The sequence below is a fragment of the Tupaia chinensis genome, unplaced genomic scaffold (genome assembly GCF_000334495.1).
Source record: "Tupaia chinensis unplaced genomic scaffold, TupChi_1.0 Scaffold000086_1, whole genome shotgun sequence".
Taxonomy (NCBI): domain Eukaryota; kingdom Metazoa; phylum Chordata; class Mammalia; order Scandentia; family Tupaiidae; genus Tupaia; species Tupaia belangeri.
The window spans coordinates 5,456,868-5,473,142 of record NW_006159548.1 but is presented as its reverse complement, the minus strand read 5'-3'; the positions used below and the strand labels follow the sequence as shown (position 1 = coordinate 5,473,142).

Below are 16,275 nucleotides of genomic sequence, written 5' to 3'. Positions count from 1 at the left end.
CCCCTTCTCTCTCTCTCCCTCTCTCTCACTCTGTTCCTCTCTCGTCAAGTTAAAGTAAATAAATAAATAAATAAATAAATAAATAAAGTTAAATGAAATATTTATTTATTTGTTTGTTTATTCATTTTAATTTGACCAGGGAAGGACAGAGTGAGAGAAAAAGAAAGTGAGAGAGCAAGCCTTCAGGCTCTGGACTCGAACCACGGTCAGCCATGTGGGAGTCGAGTGCCCTTAACCACCTCACCACCTGCTGGTCCCAATAACTGTCAAGTTTTTAAGAAAGAAACTCTCTCTCGGTCTTTCCAGGTCATGGACATTCTGTGGAGTGACCCCATGGCTCAGGATGGCTGCAAGGCCAACACTGTTCGAGGAGGAGGCTGTTACTTTGGGCCGGATGTCACCGAACGGTTGCTGCAGAAATACCACCTGCAGCTCCTGATCCGGTCACATGAGTGCAAACCTGAAGGCTACGAATTCTGCCACAACCGCAAGGTGGGTGAGTCTTCTGGGGCAGCATAGGCTCATATGTCGCAAAAGCGATCCAGGCAAGCTATCAGGTGGTGCAGTGGTTAAAGCACTGGACTCCCACATGGATGACCACAGTTCGAGTCCTGGACCTAATGGCTTGAAACTCACATCAGGCATATGTGTGTGTGTGCCCCAAATCCCAAGAGCAGAATGGAAGAGAGGGGATTGTGGCATGGCTAGCCCTCCTCGGGGTTGATTTCTCACTTTCTCTCTCTCCATTTCTCTCTGTCTCTCTGGTAAGTGCATGCGCCCTATGGCAAAAATCTCCCTAAAAGAAATCGATCCACAAGTGAGTATGAGGAGGAACAGCGGTCCCTAAAGTGGGGCTGGGCTGCAAGGACTGGGGGTAAAAGGCCGTCAGGGAGCCTAAACACCCCCCATCTCTCTTTTGTTTTGATTCAGGTATTGACCGTCTTTTCTGCCTCCAACTACTATGAAGTCGGCAGTAACAGAGGGGCGTATGTCAAACTGGGGCCAGCCCTGAGCCCGCATATCGTGCAGTACCAAGCTAACAAGGCGACCCACACGCTCACCATGAGGCAAAGGCAAGACTTCGCTGAGTGGTTTTCAGAAAACCTTAGTTGTTGTTGAAACTTTGCAGTGTCAGACATCATGACACGTATCAAAATTCGAAGTAAGAATTCAGAATTTAACTGTGTCAGCATGGTGTTCTAAAGAGACATTCGAGCAGGGGTCTTTTCCTTCTCCATGTGCTTTTTTATTTTAAAAAAATATTTAATTTTATGTTTTTATCATTATTATTATTATTAATTTGCTGTAGGTCACATGCACTCACCAGAGAGAGACATGGGGTGGGGAGAACAAGAAAGTAAGTCACCAGGTCCGGGACTCAAACCGCAGTCGGCCATGTGGGAGTCCAGTGCCTTTACCACTGCACCACCCTCCACACACTCTTGCGATTTCTACTTAGCCATCATCACTGGAACATCAAACCTTTCCTACGGAGTATATTCTCCATGGCTGCCTCTTGGAAGAAGTCCCTATACCAGGCCACTGAATATTTAGTTAACTCTGTCGCTCTCATCCTTAAAAGATTTGTGTTACTTCCCATAAGTCACAGCCAAAGGTTCTTTTTCTCTTTCTTTTCCTTTTTCTTTCTTTCTTTTTTTTTTTTTTTTTTTCATTGCTAGAGTGTTCATGCACTTGCCAGACAGAGACAGAGAGAAAGAGAGAGAAGGCACCCCGGTAGAGCATAGTAACACTGCAATCCCTTCTCCCCCACCTCTCCATCCTGTCTAGATTCGGGGCACACACCTGCACCCAGTGTGTTTCTCAAGCTGCTGAGCCTGGGACTTAAACCATAGTCAGTCACGTGGGATCCAGCTTTATCTAACCACTAGGGATGGGGCCGGCGTCAGCAAAGGTTCTTTGACTATCTGGGCATTCGGCAGATGGGTTTCAGTGCACATGCTCGTGTACAATGCCCTCTTCTTTCTGGAAAGGACACATGTAATATTATTTAAAGGTTGAAATGATTCTGGGTTCTAACCTTAGTTGAGAGCTTACCGCACACTGTTACAAGGAATGTAGATATATTGTCTCATAGCAAATTTATGAAATATTGTTATTCATTTCAGATTTATAGGTCAGATCATTAAGGAATAGAGATCAAAATGGTTTGTAGTGACACAGCTAGTAAGTAGTGAAGGTTGGCCTGAACCAAGGCAGTCTTAGTTCAGAAGCCACACATCTAAGGACTATGTCATAGCGCTCCCATGAAGGAGAAGACTTCAGGATATATTAGATGCTAACAGATAGTTTTAGTGCAACTGAACAAGCTTATTTATTTATTCTAACTAAATTAAAAGTCAAAATAGACAAAGTTAGCATAACTCAGGTAGTGAGAAAATACGTTAATATTTAACATTTAACTCCTGTAAATGCTATAGCATTTTAAATCACTCTTCAGTTGTTAAATGTAGGTCAGCCTGTACTTAAAGGAAGCACTCTGTAAAAATTCACTAAGTGGGGGCCAGCAGGTAGCGTGGTGGTTAAGGGCGCTGGATTCCCACATGGTCGACCACAGTTCGAGTCCCAGAATTGATGGCTTGCTTTCTCGCTTTCCCTCTCTCTCTCTCTCTTTCTCACTCTGTCCATCTCTGGTCAAATTATAAATAAATAAAGTGAAGTAAAAAATATATATATTTTTTAAATTCACCAACTGAGAGTCAGTCCTGGGCCACAACATTATCCGTGAAGCTTCATTTAAAAAAACAGCCTTACTGAGTTAGGCTCTCCACGGATGGGCCCCACGCTGGAACACCGTGACCCTATAGGATTTAGATGTTGTAACTACCAGAGGAGTCACTGTAGAGAATCCTGTAAATAGTGTGTTTTAATAAGAGAATCAGAGCATTCAGCTCTTTGAAATTGCATTAAATAGGGGCCGGCAGGTGGCATGGTGTTTAAGGGCGCTGGACTCCCACATAGCTGACCATGGTTTGAGTCCTGAACTGGCAGCTTGCTTTCTCACTTTCTCCCTCTCTCTCTCACTCTGTCCCTCTGTGGTCAAATTAAAATAAATAAATAAGGGGCCGGCAAGTGGCATGGTGGTTAAGGGCGCTGGACTCCCACATGGCCAACTGTGGTTCAAGTCTCGGACCTGGCGGCCTGCTTTCTCACTTCCTCCCTATCACTCTGTCCCTCTCTGGTAAAATTAAAATAAATAAATAAAGTTATTTAAAAAAAAGAAAAAGCAAACAAAAACTATATCATCTGTTTCTTTAAAAAAAATAAAGTTAAATAAAAATAATTATTTTAAAAAATTGCATTAAATAAGTACAAATCACTTGATTTCCCCAGCAGTCACCCAGCTGCTTCACTCATCTGTAGCACAGTGGAGAATCTAGAAACACAGGTGGGTACTGGTCAACACAAGTGGTGGCTAAGGCATCCAGGCCCTACCTGGTTGGCCATGTGTCCACTCTGGCCTTAGCAGCTAGAAAAACACGCCAGATGCTTGTGCGTGCTCCAAGTCCCGACAGGATGGAGAACGATGGAGAAGTGATCACACCCCATTGTGAGTGCTTCCTCCCTCTTCCCCTCTCTCCCTCGCTTTGTCTGCTGAGTACATGCGCCCTTTGGCAAAAAAAAAAAAAAAAAAAGATCCTTGAGCATCCACGATTGACATCTTAATGTCCATAAACTCAAGATTGTGTGCTTTTCCTAGATGAACCCATTTACTTTCTGTGTAAATCTGCTTTTCACAATAGTACTTTTTTTTTTTTAAAAAAATAAAAGACTTTCTATCAGGCTTGTGTGCTTTCTAGAAAGACAGAGGGAGACAGAAAGCCAGAAATCATCCCCAGGGGGATGGCCATGCCACAATCCCTTCTCCTCCATTCTCATCTTGGGATCTTGGGATCTTGGGCATGCACACTCACACGCCCAGCGTGAGTTTAAGCCACTGGGTCCGAGTCTTGAACCACAGTCAACTACGTAGGAGTCCAGCGATGTAACCATTACGCCATCTGCTGGTCCCCCGCTTTTCACAATAATAGCATAGCCAGCCTGGCGTCCACCAGGCTCCTTGTTAGCTACGTGACCTTAAGCTAATTACTTAGCTCCGTCTGTGAAGGGTGTGACAGGCGTGATGCTCACACCACGGGAATTGAGAGATTAATGAGACAATCCGCTTGGAACGCTGCATTTAGTACGTGCGTAACATGTGCTTCTAGACTAGGGTCAGAGAGCCATGCCCACCCAGACGGCTTTGGAGGGCATTGCCACCCTCCATCCCTGAGTAACTATTAATAACAACAAACTGCCAGGGAACAGTTGAAACGCTTTGACAAACTAGGGGCCAGAAGGTGGTGTGGAGGTTAAGGCGGCCGGATCTCATGTGACTGACTGCGTGGTTCAGGTCCCAGACCCAGTCATTTGAAAAACATGCTTGGTACATGTGCATCGGTGCCCAAAATCCCTGGAGGACAATGAAGAGAAGAGTTTGTGATGTGGCCATGCCCCCCGGGGACGGGGAGGTGAGGCGATTCTCACTTTCCCTCTCTGTCTCTCTCCACTAAAAACCAGAAATAAATAAATAAATAAAAAAAAGTTGTTTTGGCAACTGTTAGTTGCCAAACTAGCAGTTCTTAAAATTTTAACAGGTGTCATAGTTTTTTTTTTTTGTATTTTTTATTTTTTTTCCAGCTTCTAATAGAAACAAACTCTCAGGGCCAGCAGGCAGCGTGGTGGTTAAAATGGCTAGACTCCCACACGGCTGACCATAGTTCATGTCCTGGACCTGGCAGCTTGCTTTCTCACTTTCCTTGTCTCTCTCTGGTCAACTTCAAAAAAATAAAAATAAAAAAAATAAAAATAAATAAAATAATGACAACGAATAATAATAATAAAAAATACTCTCTTGAGCAAAGGCACCTATGCTCACATACTCATCAAATTTAGGATGAGTTTTAGGTGGTTTACACTTTTTAAGGGTCTGTGGAGCCCCCTTAAGGGCTGTTAGGTTAAAGACCTTAAACTGCCTTAAAAATGCTCATGAATTGTGAGCAGGGATTTGTTGAACTCTTATTTTGACCCAAGTGCTGTGTCCAGCTTACTCTAGTGACCCAGTAAGAATGAAAAAACAAAACAGGTGTTATTTCGTTACTCGTAAACCTTACCGTTGGAGTGCTTTCGGTGTGCCCAGCTTTCTTCTCAGAGTCGTACATGAATGTAATACTTGTTCAGTTTTCACAATAATCCTGTGGGGCAGGTCCCATCGTATCTCTGTTCTACAGATGGCACAGCTGAGGCTCGATAGGATTAGCTAACGTGGCCACAAAGGTGACCTTTCTTCAGCACTTCTGACCATTCTCTGAGACCAGGAAGGACAGCGGCATCCCCCAGCCATTTTACACCTGTATTTGTGTAAAACAGGAACAGTGAGGGAGCAGGGGGAAAGAGACAAGACAGAGCTCTTTCCATAAAAACCGAGTTCTTCTGAGAGAAAGATGTTACAAGGAGAGAGGAGAAATGTTAATAAAACCCATAAAACCCATTGCTATTTCTTTTGTTCTAACTAAGATGTTCCTTTTCTGCTCCTGTCTGGCCCAGGATTAGCAGAGTAGAGGGGTCAGCTCTGAGAGCTCTGCGGGAGAAGTTATTCGCACACTCTTCGGATCTTCTTGGTGAATTTAAGAAACTTGATGCAGATGAAACTGGTAAGGCTAATCAAGATTCATTGATGAAGGATGCTAGCCAGGAAGTCTCTGTCTCAAGGCCAGAGCAGGTGGCACGGTGGGTAGGGCAGCTGGATCCCGCATGGCCAATTACTGGTTTGTTGGAAAAGTCATGACGTATTTTTTCTGTGCAAAAATGCATCATGACTTTTTCTGATGACCCAATACATGGTTCAAGTCCTGGACTTGGCAACTTGAAAAACATGCCAAGGGAGCCAAAAAGTGGCGTGGTGGTTAAGAGTGCTGGACTCCCACATGACCAACAACGGTTCAAGTCCCAGACCTGGCGGCTTGGTTTCTCACTTACTCTCTCTCACTCTGTTCCTCTCTGATCAAATTAAAATAAATAAATAAATAAATAAATAGGAACAAACAAACAAACAAACGTGCAGATCTGTTTGCATGTGTTCATAAACTCCCAAGAGGAGAATTGAGGAAAAGGGATTTCAGCTGATCATTCCCATAGAGGGTGCTTTCTCACTTTCTCTATCTCTCTGTCTCTGATAACACACACAATATAGCAAAGAAAAGAAAAAGTCTCTGTCTCACAGCAATTAGCAGATACTTGTTGAGTGAATTAATGACCAAATGACCAAAAGTCTCCCTTTGATTACTTCTTCCATTTAATGACCCATTTATTCTTTCAAAATGTTTTAATTCTAAGCTTTGCACAGAATATAAACTTGGTTAAATATTAGTAGAGATGGGACCACCAGTTAACGTAATGGCTATGTCGCTGAACTCCCATGTAGTCGACCATGGTTTGAGTCCCAGACCCGGTGGCTTAAACTCACACTGGGCGCATGTGCGTGCCTGCCCAAGATCCCGAGAGGAGAATGGAGGAGAAGGGATTGCGGCGTGACCATCCCCCCCTGGGAGGTGATTTCTCGCTTTCTGTCTCTCTGTCTTTCTGGTGAGCACACTCATCCTGTAGCAAAAACCTCTCAAAAAAAAAAAATATATATATATATTAGTAGAGATGATGAGAAGAAATGGAGTCAAGGGAAGGGTGACAAGGTCAGACAGACGAAGAACAGGTGGGAGAGGTTAAAGAGTCTAAGACTAGCGAACCAATGACCTAACTGTGGTTGAATACGTGCTTACCTGTTTCGCGTTCTATTGTCCAAACTAAAAAAATCCATTGGCACTCAACCCAGTGGAATATCTAATTGACATGAGCTAAATATAGCCCTATTTTAAAATATTAATAGCAGTGACATTTATAAATTCATATCAATATCTTTTCATGCACACATAGCCTTCCAAAAATTTTGGTAGATAATATATCCTAAGGAATGTAGGAACGTTAGTGTTTTTTAAACAACCAATGCTATATACATATGTGGGTACAGAAAGTTTGTAGAAAATGGAATTAAAATACAAATTTATGGGCCCAGCAGATGGTAAAAAGGTTATGTTGCTGGACTCCCATGTAGTCGACCACAGTTCAGGTCCTGAACCTGACTGAAAACTCATGCTGGGCACATGTGCATATGTGTTCATCATCCTGAGAATGGAGGAGAAGGGATTGTGGCATCACCATCCCTTCTAGGGGGAGTGGAATCTAGCTTTCTGTCTCTCTATCTCTTTGGTGAGCGCACATACCCTATAGCAAAAATCTCTCTAAAAAATTACAAGTTTCTTTTGGTGCAAAAAAGAATGAAATCTATGCATAATTTCATAGACTGTGTATTTTCCATGAACTTTTTGGAGACGCCTCCATATAAAATTCTGTGGTATTATTTATAAGAGTCTTCTGTGGCTTCCTATAGTGTTGTCAGATTTGCTAAATGAAAATCAGGATCCTTAATTGTTTGAATTCTCTAATTCTTGAATTAGAGATAGACGAACAACAAATAATTTTTATGTAGTATTTGGTACATGAGTATACTTTGTTGTTTGTCTGAAATTCAAACGTGATCTTGTATTTTATCTGGCAAGCCTCATTTCCAGCCAATAGCCACAACCAACAATAATAGTGACAGTGGGGGCTGGTAGGTGGCACAGCGGTTAAAGCACTGGATTCCCAAATGGCCAACCATGATTTGAGTCCCTAACCTGATGGCTTTCTTTCTTTCCCTCTCTCTCTGTGTCTCTCTCTTCCTGGTCAAATTAAAACATATTACTATTTGGGACCAGCAGATGACATAATGATTATGTTGCTGAACTCCCATGTAGTCTACTGCAGTTCAAGTCCTGGACCTAGCAGCTTAAAACTCATGCCACGTGCATGTGCTTACATGCTCAAAACCCCAAGAAGAGAATGGAGAAGGGATTGAGGCATGGCCATCCCCCTGGGGAGTGATTTCTCACTTTCTTTCTCTTTGTCTCTCTGTCTTCCCAGTGAGTGCATGCACCCTATAGCAAAAATCTCTCCTTAAAAAAAAAAGAAAAGAAAAAGAAGTAATAATAAAGAAAATTAAATAAATATTTTTTTTTTCCTTTTTTGGGGAGGTTTTTACTATAGGGTGTGTGCACTCACTAGAAAGACAGAAAGAGACAGAGAGACAGAAAGCGAGAAATCATCCCCCAGGGGGGATGGCCACGCTGTAATCTGTCCTCCTCCATTCTCCTCTCAGGATCTTGGGCACGCATGCACACACGCCCAGTGTGAGTTTAAGCCACCGGGTCTGGGACTCAAACTGCAGTTGACTACATGGGAGTCCAGTGACACAGCCATTACGCTAACTGCTGGTACCAAATAAATATTTTTTTAAAAAAATAGTGACAGTGCCAATTATTTCTGTTGTCTACAGACAGTAAGAAGAACGTCAGGATAAAATTGTACACACTGATGGGCAAAAAATTAGCTTTATAGGTGCTGAATCAACAAGCTGCCTCTTCCTGTAGGTCTCATCTCCCTGGACGACTGGGCAGAAGCTGTGGAGGCCGCGCTGCACCTGGGGCTGCCATGGAGGATGCTGAGGTCACAGCTGGTGAACAGCTCCACAGCTCCCATGCTGGAGTACAAGTCCTGGTTGGAGGACTTGGCCAAAGAGCAGCTGAGCCGCGAGGTAATGGCGTGGTAAGGGGCTGAGAGCATGCTGAGGCCTAGGAAGCCCCCTGTGGCAAACTCTGAGTCAGAAACAACCAACTATTCAGAACCCAAAGGCAGGACGGGAGAGAAGGGGAACAGCTCTTTGTTGAGTTGCTACGGGTCAGACTCTGCATTAAGAGATTTATGTATGTTGCCTTGGTTATCCTCATAACTACCCCAAGAGGTAGGTGTAGGTATTGTCCAGGCCATAATATTGGGTTGTCAGAAAAGTCATGACATATTTTTCCGGTTTTCTATGCAAAAATGGGTCATGACTTTTCCGACAGCCCAGACCTTATGAGGACACCGCCCACAGAGGTTAGGAGACTTGCCTGGGATCATAGAATTTCTATGTCATGGCTCAAACCCAGATATGTCTGACTTTAAGGCCTGTTTTCTGTCCTTGATGCCTTGCTGTGCACCCCATTAAAAAAATTCCTGGGGCAGAACCAGTAGCTAGAGCAATGGTTACATCCCTGGACTCCCTTGTAGTCGACCGTGGTTCAAGTCCCAGACCAGGCAGCTTAAAACTCACACTGGGTGTGCGTGCATGGTGCCCAAAATCCTCAGAGGAGAATGGATTGTGGCATGGCCATCTCCCTTGGGTGGTGATTTATCGCTTTCTGTCTCTGTCTCTCTGGTGAGTGCACGTACCCTAGAACAACAATCTCTCTTAAGAAAAAAAGAAATTACTGGGGCTGACAGGTAGTATGGTGGTTGAGATGCTGGACTCCCATATAGCTGACCATGGTTCAAATCCTGAACCCAGCAACCTGAAAATCACAAGAAATAAATAGATAAATAGTTTTAAAAATAATTACTCAATAAATGTTCATTGAAGAAGTAATATATGCGAGACCTTGGGCTAGATACCTTTATTTTTAACAGCTTTGTTGTAATATAATTCACGTCTTTCAGTTAACCCATTGACAGTCTACAACTCTGTGGATATACTGTATTTATAGGTCTGTGCAGCCGTCATCACAAATAATTTTAGAACATCTTCATCATGAGCTGTGTACTTCTTTTTTTAGAGAGAGAGATTTTTGCTATAGGGTGCATGCACTCAGGGGATAGACAGAGAGAAAGCAAGAGAGAAATCACCCCCAGGGGAGATGACCACTCCATAGTCTCTTCTCCTCCATTCTTCTCTTCGGATTTGGGGCATGCATGCATATGCACCCAGTGCGAGTTTGAAGCCACCAGGTCCAGGACTCAAACCACGGATGAGTATTATGCCAGCTATTGGTCCCAAGCTATGATGGTCCCAAGCTACTTACTTCTGAAACCATTAGATGATTTGGTAGGCTGAAGGGGGCTGAGGTGTGAGAGGATGGTTAAAATATCTTAGAGTTTTTTCATGAGTGTGTGATTATGAGAGTTGGTTATGTTAATTGTTATTAGGAATTTGTATGTAGTATTATGTATTAGGAGAATCTTAAACATAAGACAGAGAAGGAAAGTGGGTTTTTTCTTGCAGAACATACAGTCAAGCTTGCTGGAAACACTGTATCGGAACCGATCCAACCTGGAGACCATTTTTAGGATCATAGATAGTGATCATTCAGGTAAAGCACCCCAATTATCTGCGCAGCAGATAATTTACCTTGAACCCCTTAGTCTTCTTCCTGCTCTATCTCCACACAAGTACGTTGGAAGTATCAATACTACCAATGCTTATAAATGGCGGATACTAGGAAAGTACTTGGACAGTAGAGATCGTCCAGACAGAAAGGGGTGGGACAGAGAAGACTGAAGATGACCTAGGTAAGAGCAGAGAGATAGAGAGACAGAGATGGCACCCCTAGTAGGGTCTTGAGACTCCCATTTACCCCAGCCTCAGCCAGCCCCTGACCATGAGTACACACATGCCCAGCATACTCAGGAAGGTTTCCAGAACCCAGGACCTTCTGATGGGAGTTAGCCTCACATACCATCACATTATCATTTTGTTTTGTTTTTAGTTTTACTATAGGGAAACAGAGGGAAAGTGAGAAATCACCCCTTGGGGATGGCTATGGTGCCATCCCTTCTCCTCCACTCTTCTCTAAGGATTTTGGGCATGCACACCCATGCACCTGACATGGTTTTCAAGTCCCTGGGTCTGTACTTGAACCATGCAGGTGGCCATGTGAAATCCAGCGCCTTAACCTCAACGGCACATGGCTGGCCCACAGAGCATCCCATTTTACCACCGCATCAGTGTCCAGCTCCCAGGAAGAACAGTTATTGACGCTGTTAGCTGATGCTATTGATGCTCATAGTTCCATCCAGGATAGCCACACAGTGATGAAGGGTGCCTAGAGCACAGACGACTTTGCAGTCTCACTCCCAAATCTACTTTATTGTTTTTTAATTGCCGGAGGATGTGAGTGCCTGCCAGAAAGGCAGAGAGGGACGAAGCACCCACACTAAGGCACGGACACACAGCAGCCTCTTCTGCTTCATTTCGCCATGCTGTCAAGGATTGGAAATCCATGCCCATGCGTCCCATATGGTTTTTTTTTTTAACTTAAAAAAAAATTTTAAAGAATTATTTATTAAGTTAATTCTATTTGTTGTTATTATTATTTCTTTAATTTGTCCAGAAAGAGAAAGGGAAAGGGAGAAAGCAAGCCACGGACACACAGCAGCCTCTTCTGCTTCATTTCGCCATGCTGTCAAGGATTGGAAATCCATGCCCATGCGTCCCATATGGTTTTTTTTTTTAACTTAAAAAAAAATTTTAAAGAATTATTTATTAAGTTAATTCTATTTGTTGTTATTATTATTTCTTTAATTTGTCCAGAAAGAGAAAGGGAAAGGGAGAAAGCAAGCCACCAGGTCTGGGTCTCGAACCACAATCAGCCATATGGGAATCCAGTGCCTTTAACCACCACCCCACCCACTGGCCCCATCTCATATGTTTTTCAAACTGCTCTGGCAAGGAATTGAACTGCAGTCAGCTATGTGGGATCTGGCTCCCTTAACCACTAAGCCACAGGGTTGGCTGCATAAAACATTTTTAAAAAGAAAAATAAAACTCTTTTAAATATAAGAATAATTATAGATTTATAGTAAATTACAAAAAAATGTACAGGTAAATTCTGTATACTACCACTCTCTTCCCATGGTGATTCAAAGGTTTTTTATTTTTCTTCAGAGAGAGATTTTTGCTTATAGGGCACATGTGCTCACTGGAGAGACAGAGGGAGACAGAGAGACAGAAAGTGAGAAATCACCCCCCCCAGGGGGGATGGCCATGCCGCAATCCCTTTTCTACTCTTCTCCTCTTAGGATTTTGGGCATGCACACACATGCGCCTGACATGAATTTTAAGCCACCAGGTCCAGGATTCGAACCATAGTCGACTGTGGGAGTCCAGTGATGTAACCATTACACCATCTGCTAGTTCTTTTTTCTTTAGATTTTTACCATATAGCACGTATGCTCACCAGAGAGTGACAGAGACAGAGACAGCGGGAAAGTGAGAAATCTCCCCCCCCCCGCCCCTGGGGGATTGACCATACTACGATCTCTTCTCCATTCTCTTCTCATGATTGTTTTCTAGAATTATTTTTTATTTAATTTAATTAATTTATTTATTTTTATTTGACTAGAGGGGGACAGAGCAGGGGAGAGAGAGAGAAAGTAAGAAAGCAAGTTGCCAGGTCCAGGACTTGAACCGTGGTCGGCCACGTGGGAGTCCAGCGCCCTTAGCCAGCACGCTCCCTGCCAGCCCCATCCTCTCGGGATTTTCCACATGCGCACGTCCATGCCCAGTACGTTTTTCCTGCTGGGCCAGGACTCAGACCCTGGAGTCGGCCATGTAGGATCCAGCACCTTATGCAGCACTTTTCCTGCAGGCCCTCAAAGTTTTCCTCAATGTCGGAGCTCTCTCTCTTTTCCTTTGAGGGCCAGTTCAATACCGTGTGATTCACTCATTAAAGTGTTGAATTCGGTGGTTTTTAGCATATTCACCATTCAGTGGATGAATGGTTGCCAGAGACTGGTGGAAGAGGGATAGAAAATGAGGGGTGACTGCTAACGCACCTGGCATGAATTTTCTTTTTGAAAGTCGTGAAAATGTTCTAGAATTGCATAATGGTGGTGGTTGCAGGACCTCATGAACATGGGTAAATTACACAGTACGTGCAGTGTACCTCAGAAAAGTAATAACAGTAACATTGATAAAAAATCTTCGGACCATTGCGGGAACAGAGTGAGAATGTACAAGCCCTCCCTGCATGTTTTTTTGTTTCTTTTTTTGTTTTATAGCTTCCTATCAATCCATAATTATTGCAAAATTTTTTTTTTTAATTTTAATGCTTTGGGAGTGGGGTACTCTTCATTATGGCTAGCTTTAATGGAACAAAAAGTGATAGCTCACCTTCTAACAGTTATTGTTCCTGTAAGAATCCTTTGTTTGGGGCTCCTCTCGGGCCACGTAGGATGTGAGTGGCACCCCTGGTCTTTATCTACTGCATGCCAGCGGCATCCCTCCCCCACCTCGGTCATGACACCAACATGGTCTCCCGACATTGCCAGAAGCACCCTGGAGGGAGGGGAGCAAAATTGCTCTCAGCTGGTGACCCTGTGGTTTCATGAGAGCCTCTTGGGAGTTTAAATAGACTAGATTCTAGGCGGTGGGTGTCTTTGCCTGTTGGACAGGAGAGAGCAGGTACCCCAGTGAGAATGCTGGAGACAAAGGTTGAAAAGGGCTGACTCACCGGAGTGACTTCCTCCCTCCTGTAAGGCTTCATCTCGCTGGACGAGTTCCGGCAGACCTGGAAGCTGTTCAGCTATCACATGAACATGGACGTCCCGGATGACTGCATCTGCGACCTCGCTCGGAGCATCGATTTCAACAAGGATGGCCGCATCGACATCAACGAGTTCCTGGAGGCCTTCCGCCTGGTGGAGCAGTCCTGCTCGGAGGGCGACGGCTCAGGTTGTCCGCAGGCTGAGGACACTCCTGATGGCGGTGGCAGTCCAGGGACGTGCTAGGAACGGCCTGGGCTCGGGGCCCAGAGTGCCTTACAGGCAGTGCTGAGCTTGTGGGAATATCTCCCTCCTTCCCTATCGACCGTGGAAATTTACGCTGAGAATTCGCCTACCCATAAGTACCAGAATTGCCTGTGTCCTTGGGTGTGGCATGTGTGTGTGTGTGTGTGTGTGTGTGTGTGTGTTTGTATCTGTGTTTTTAAGTACATAGATGGCCCTGCTCCGTCTCAGAATCTTCACACAGTACAACTCAGATAAAGGAACTGTATTTGAAAATTCTTAAGTCTATTCCAATTAAGAACCACTGATAATCCAGCCCCCGATTGCTTTTGTTTTACACATTTTATTTATTGTTTTTAAAATGTCCTATTGGTTAAGGAAAGTTATGAAAAATAGTATGTGTAATGCCATGACCGACACATGGATTTTTTTCGTTATTTACTTTTTCTTATTGTAACTGTAGTATTTATATGATTTTATGTTCTGCCTCTTTTATAAATTCAGATCTAATTGGAAGCACTTTCTCATGTTGCTAAATAGTTTTTTTTGTTTTGTTTTGAGAAAGATTTATGCTATAGGATGTGTGTGCTCGCTGGAGGGATAGAAAGCAAGAAATCATCCTCCAGCGAAATGCTGCAATCCCTTCTCCGCCATTATCCTCTCAAGATTTGGGGCATGCACGCACACATGCCCAGGGTAAGTTTCAAGCTATCAGGTCTGGGACACTCTGAAGAATGCCAAAGTTACATGTACAGAGACATTCTGGAACTTGTAAAAAAAAAATGGGAAAAAAATGGAATCTATGTCTAAGTCCATTAGTGAAGGCTGGGGTGAATAAATGCCTCCATTCTTTTTTTTTTTTTTTTTTTTTTTTGAGAGGTTTTTGCTATACGGCACATGTACTTGCTAGAGAGACAGACAGAAAGCGAGAAATCACCCCCTGGTGGGGATGGCCACACTACAATCCCTTCTCCTCCATTCTCCTCCCAGGATCTTGGGCACGCATGCACATGCGCCCGGTGTGATTTTAAACCAGGAGGTCCGGGACTCGAACTGCAGTCAACTACATGGGAGTCCAGCGACATAACCATTACACCAACTGCTGGTCCAGAATAAATGCCTCCATTATACGAAGTACTAAGCCTCTACTAAGGAGTGATCTTTCAGGAGCTGCCGTTATTCTGGGCTGTTTTACATGAGCCGCACTTGGTAGTCAAAGGTGCTACAGGAAGGAGTGAAATTTTGTAAATAAATCTAATTTCTAAATCTATTAGTGTTCAGTATCGTTTGAGGTTTTTCTTATGAGCAGGGTTACTTTTGTCATTTAAAATACATGTCTTAAAATCAACCTAGTTCGATGTCCCTTTTTAGAAAGGGCCAAGGCACCTCAGTAAAATATTTTTCAAATCCACTAGAGGCCGCTCTGAGCAAACGAGCTACGTTGTAAGAGCAGCTGCTAGAAAATGCTGATCCCTTGTCACCAACTACAACCGCTAGAATTCGCTGCGTTATTTGGTCGCAGGAAGACGAGAACCTGGGGACGGGGTAGGGGGAAAAGGGGGAGGGAAGAGTTTCACCTGCCTGCGCTGGTGCCGGGCGCCGAGAATGCGGGAGGGAGAGGCACAAACGCGCACCATGGAGGACGCCTGCCCGGGGCAGGGCTACACCTGGACCCGGATTTTGAAAAGGGATCCTTATCCTCCCAAGCAGAAACTGGGCTGCAGTCACGCTCATAGTCACCCAGGGTCCTTCTTAATGCTGGGCCATGAATTTATGTGTATTAGTGCCTAATCTTGACAATTGGTTATGTTCCATTTTTTTTCTTTTTCTTTGATTTCTCTTTTTTATTTATTGATTTGTTTTTATTTTGATTTTTCTGTGATAGTCAGCAGGCAGCAAGTATGCTGGCCTGACAGCGAGATGAGGATAGAGACAGAGCACCTGTAATGGGGCATGATCATGCCGCTGTCTCTTTTGCGTTTCTCCATCCTGTAGAGATTCCGGGCACGGGTTCACGCAGCTTTCAAGCCTGCTGGGCAGGATTTGAATGGTGGTCTGCCACGTGGGATCAGGCTCCCTTAACACTAGGCTCAGGAGCTGGGCTTCTTTCCAAAATGTTTACCTTTATACAAAACATTCTAGCACCTAGGAAGGAGTTGTGGGGGAAACAACCCAGATTTAATCAAGTTTCTAGATTTACCTATTACATTATAGGGCTACGGGGCCCAGAGGAGCATGTGAAATGCCTGGAGATCATGGATGGCAAAATCCAAACCACGTGGACGCTACAGGATAATTGACCTGGCTCCTTTAACAAATATACTTACAAGGATGAACACAAATAAATGGAAAAGAAATTGATTAAAAGAGGCTTAGGAGGGACCAGCAGTTGGCATAAGGCTATGTCACTGGACTCCCATGTAGCCGACCGCGATTCGAGTCCTGGACCCAGTGGCTTGAACTCACGCTGGGTGCGTGTGCGTGCATGCCCAAGATCCTGAAAGGAGAATGGAGGAGAAGGGATTG

General features: G+C 44.0%; 1 protein-coding gene and 1 long non-coding RNA gene across 2 annotated transcripts in view; one reads left to right on the top strand and one right to left on the bottom strand.

The window, feature by feature from the left end:
• Positions 1-13,618, bottom strand: part of LOC102482585 (uncharacterized) — an 18,765-nt gene extending 5,147 nt beyond the window's left edge. Inside the window, exons 1-2 of the long non-coding RNA XR_333747.3 lie at positions 13,476-13,618; positions 5,172-5,408 (exon numbers count right to left, since the gene is read on the bottom strand). This is a non-coding gene — a long non-coding RNA (uncharacterized LOC102482585). The remainder of the gene's footprint in view (positions 1-5,171; positions 5,409-13,475) is intronic.
• The window catches only part of PPEF2 (protein phosphatase with EF-hand domain 2), a 31,957-nt gene extending 17,618 nt beyond the window's left edge, over positions 1-14,339 (top strand). The window contains exons 11-16 of the mRNA XM_006142946.3: positions 307-492; positions 931-1,073; positions 5,605-5,711; positions 8,580-8,743; positions 10,247-10,334; positions 13,502-14,339. Coding sequence (XP_006143008.1) covers positions 307-492; positions 931-1,073; positions 5,605-5,711; positions 8,580-8,743; positions 10,247-10,334; positions 13,502-13,752 — 939 coding nt within the window. The 3' untranslated portion in view covers positions 13,753-14,339. The remainder of the gene's footprint in view (positions 1-306; positions 493-930; positions 1,074-5,604; positions 5,712-8,579; positions 8,744-10,246; positions 10,335-13,501) is intronic.
• The last annotated feature ends 1,936 nt before the right edge of the window (positions 14,340-16,275 follow it).